Source organism: Phragmites australis, chromosome 6 (assembly GCF_958298935.1).
Source record: "Phragmites australis chromosome 6, lpPhrAust1.1, whole genome shotgun sequence".
Taxonomy (NCBI): Eukaryota; Viridiplantae; Streptophyta; class Magnoliopsida; order Poales; family Poaceae; genus Phragmites; species Phragmites australis.
The window spans coordinates 15,114,320-15,118,169 of NC_084926.1; the positions used below are offsets into that span (position 1 = coordinate 15,114,320).

The following is a 3,850-nucleotide window of genomic DNA, read 5'->3' on the forward strand; positions in this document are numbered from 1 at the left end:
AACTTTGTAACGGTAAAGTGGAAACACTATATAAAAATTGAGCCAATAGCTTTAAACTTTTAAATAAAAAATGATTTAGTTGATTTAGGTTTACTTGTTGAAATTCACCCACATCTTAGGCATCACCGGTTCTTACGCACTGTCACGTGTAAGCTTCCTTCCCTTCTTCAGACACAGCGTTCAGTTCTATTGTGTCTTGATCAGCTGGTGTCAGAGAGCGCTCCAGTCCAGGGTGAAGACTCGCGTGCGCTTCCTAGCGTTTAAATGAAGAGAGGAGAGGAAGAGATATGTTAAACAACCAGACAGTACAGAATAGTAGTGATCGATTCATCAATAAAACGGTTGGTAGTGCATTGACTGGCTATTCAGCCATGGTAGTTACGACCGAGCATGAATCAAGATGCGTCAGGACACGCAAGGGATATGATGATCTTCATCTGCGAGGTAGATGAACAGTACATCAACTATGCAATGTACATGACTTAAAGCGTTCCCAGAGCGATTCAAGCGCTCCAACAAAGTTGAAAAGACCAAGAAATTTGGCGCCTTCCACTGAGCAAAATCAAACCAACAGAAAGGAACTCAACGTCTCATCTGGAGGGAGCCAGTGCTTAATCGCCGCCAGGCTGCAGCCTCGATATGTACTTGTCATAAACCTTCGCTGCCCGCTCCAGATCGCCGAGCTCGGCGTAGCAGTCGGCTATGGCGCCATAAGCCTCGGTGCAGCCAGAGTCCTCGCCTGTCTCCTTGGACAGCTCCAGGACTTTAGAGTAGTGTCTCATTGCTTCTCTGTATTTTCCCATCCGCTGTAGCGACGCACCTAACCAAAAGAAGAACAGCGAGTTGAGAAGATTATCAGGCCACAGAGTCACTTCATAGTAAACAGAGTATGAAGTTTGTGTTTGCATACGCAAGTGCTTGAAGCTTAAAACTCGATTTCTTTTTGGAATCATAGATAAGGTTGAAACAATCTGTATCTGGACAACACATAAAACAGCTATAAACCAATGCAAGTCGGAAGAATTACATAACTATGTTCGCAAAGAGAAAAGTCGACGTGAAGTTTGAAAAGTCAAATTTGTCTTATACAAAACATTAACATACGCCCATTTTAGCCAGTTAAATGCAAAACATTAACTATGTTCAATCAAAGTCTGCTACAACAGAAGTTGCTACAAAATTTGTCAGGCACACAAATGTCCTAAGTTATAGAACAAGCATACTGCAAACATGCAGATGATTGAATATGCAGTTAAATGCAGAATATCCATCTATCTGAAAAACTAGGACATATTACTTTAAGATCTTTACTTGAAAAATGTTCACCTAGAATATTTGAATAGAGCTTTGCCTGATACAACTAAAGGAAATATTTTAAAAAGGGATAAACAATGCATCTCTACCAGGACCAACTAAGATATAAGGATGGAAGAAATGCAACCTAGGTGGTACAGCATCATACATTTCACTTGTTTTCTGGAAATTCTATAATTCTTCCAGTCATCATTCAGCTAATGGTTGGCAACAAAGTGAGGACACAAAGGTGATTATGCGGTACTTTCTGCGCTTGTTATTACCATAGTGACAACAATAAGATCTATAACAATTTTATCAGGAAGAAAACATATAATGGTTGTTACCGAAAAAATATAATGGTCGTTATCAGAAAAAAAAACCATATATAGTAGTTGTTATTAGAAAGAAATGAACCTAGTCCTCGTGCAGCTTTCTTCTCCTCAAAATGATCTCCGATGCTTTCGGCAAGCTCCAGAGCTGTCCTGAACTCCAGTACTGCCTTATCAAGATCTTGATTCCTCAGGCAATTCTTCCCATTTCTCAGGTTTGTGGTCAATTGCTGCTTCCTTGGATCAACAATAACATCAGTTTCTGTTGTTCTCCCAACAGGCGCGTAAGTGAGGCCAGGAGCAAATGACTCAATCTGTGCCTGCCTTCTAAGTGCTGTGTTAATCTGGCGAAGTTGATTATTCAGCCGCTTCAATTCCTCCTTTCTTTGCCGTGCTAGAAATCCTTCAAATGTAAAACCACAGAGGAGGAAAATTAGCACACTACAAGTCCCTCTTCATCAACTTTATATGTAGAAATTAACTACGCTAGCAAGCGTTGTAGGTCTGAAAGTCTTACCACCAACAGCTGCTCCTATTAGTGCCACAGCAATGAAAATGGGCATATTGGCAAAAGAATTTGCTGGTTGGCACGTCTCTGCTGATGCATCAAGAGGCAGGGCGAGTATTGACATGGCTGAAAATACAGAAGCTTTCAGAAGGTCCAGACGTACCATTTTCTGCAGTGACAAATTCTACGAGCAGAGAGAAGCATAGTCAGTTGCTGCAATGAAAGGCATATATTCTGAACAATAATATCTCCACTCTCTAGTAATCAAATGCTCACTCTAAGTTTTTGCAAATGCACTGCACAAAACCTTAGCGCAAAGCATATGCCCATTGTGCTGCTAGTCCGCCAGATTGACTACCTACCAAGACTCAGTTCCTCAATGGTAGTTAGAAATTCAGTTAACTTCAGATGCAACTGTGCAAGCACTCCGCCTAATTGTGGTTTACAAACTAGTACGCTGGTGCCAGCAAAACTGATCACAAACGCAAACGCAGGCCCATGGTTTTTAATTGCAGTGTCACAGCCTGTAACTGGAGCCTCTATCTAATATACGTGTGCCACAGCCACAGGGTTTTCAATTGCATTGTCAGTTTGTCACCTTCACGAACGCAGTGCTCCTTTGGGCATCAGTCCACTACTGTATACCAACGCTAAATTGGAACTACCGTGCAGTTGGTTCGATCAATTCGCCTCTCATAGCAGAAATCAAAAGCGTAACCGACTTTTTTATTGAAGACCAAAGTGTAAACGACCGCACCTGGCGGCCAGGAATGATTCGCCGAAGAGCGCACGGCAGCCGCGATGCCTCCCCATCCGGGGCCTCAAGTTGCGCGAAACCGCTTCCGCCGCCGCTGTCGGTACGAGACTGAGGCAGGAATCCTACGCAGAGGGTCGCCGCAGCCGCCGTTTCGCCTACTCCCGCATCGATACCGCAACGGGCAATCAATCGACGCAATGGTGGCCGATCAGCAGGTACAGAGTAAAACCTGGGGCCTCGGGGTTTACCAGAGAAAAGGCGGACGCGGCCGGGGAAGAGGGAGGACGCCCGCGCTCGCAAGGGCGACGGACGGCTCGCATCGGCGCAACGGTGGCCGGCCGCGCAGCGGTAGGCGACTGCCGCGTGCATCGCCGGTGGCGGCGCCTCGCGCCTCGGCCTCGGCGGGGTGGGAAGCGGTCGCGTCGGGTAACGGTGGGCGTCACGTGCTGCGCGCGTGGCGATGTGGAATCGCGACGGGTCGCACACGGTCTCCCTCAGCCCATGGATACAAAGGTCAGTTCAGCCCTCAATGTTGCCCATCTTTTTTTTTTGAGCATTTTTTTTATCGTTTGTATAAGAGTATTACCAGAGCTAGGAATTTCAATTTCGTTTTATAATTTTTTTCATCGGTGAAAGATCAAAATTCATAAAATTTTATCAAAATTTTGATCAATTTTTCGTCCTCTGCTCTGTGGGTCCTATATATCAGTGAAAAAAAAAATTCTAGTATTAAATATTTCGTTCTCTCTAAAATTTTGAAGAAATTTTAATCCCTATCCAGAGCCTATAAAGATCAACACCATATTGACAAGTAAATCGACTCACATACCGCCAAGTTGTACAGTTTGTTACATGGGTGAAGGAGTTATTTTGGAATATTATAAGTTTGTATATACCTATTCGTGAAAAGAATCTTCGTCCACCAGCTTTTATTTGTACACACATACATATACACACAAA

General features: G+C 43.9%; 1 protein-coding gene across 3 annotated transcripts; it reads right to left on the bottom strand.

Annotated features, from left to right (window-relative positions):
* Positions 1–391: 391 nt before the first annotated feature.
* On the bottom strand, positions 392–3,327 carry LOC133921869 (protein FLUORESCENT IN BLUE LIGHT, chloroplastic-like). Of its 3 annotated transcripts, XM_062366932.1 has the most exons (5): positions 3,139–3,325; positions 2,891–3,045; positions 2,143–2,317; positions 1,711–2,028; positions 392–820 (listed from the first exon to the last, which is right to left on the bottom strand). In XM_062366932.1, exons 1-5 carry the CDS (start codon positions 3,257–3,259, stop codon positions 612–614), a joined length of 978 nt encoding a protein of 325 aa, XP_062222916.1. In that variant the 5' UTR covers positions 3,260–3,325; the 3' UTR covers positions 392–611. The 3 variants fall into 3 exon arrangements, with proteins under 3 accessions (XP_062222916.1, XP_062222915.1, XP_062222914.1); XM_062366931.1 differs by having other exon boundaries at positions 2,143–2,302; positions 2,891–3,327; XM_062366930.1 differs by having other exon boundaries at positions 2,891–3,326.
* Between the last annotated feature and the right edge of the window lie 523 nt (positions 3,328–3,850).

Coding starts and splice junctions, on each gene's coding strand:
- LOC133921869 (XM_062366930.1), bottom strand. CDS start 3,259: ATGCACGCGGCAGTCGCCTACCGCTGCGCGGCCGGCCACCGTTGCGCC. Junction 2,318..2,890: donor GAATCATTCCTGGCCGCCAG/GTGCGGTCGTTT, acceptor CTCTGCTCGTAG/AATTTGTCACTGCAGAAAAT. Junction 2,029..2,142: donor AATAGGAGCAGCTGTTGGTG/GTAAGACTTTCA, acceptor TTACATTTGAAG/GATTTCTAGCACGGCAAAGA.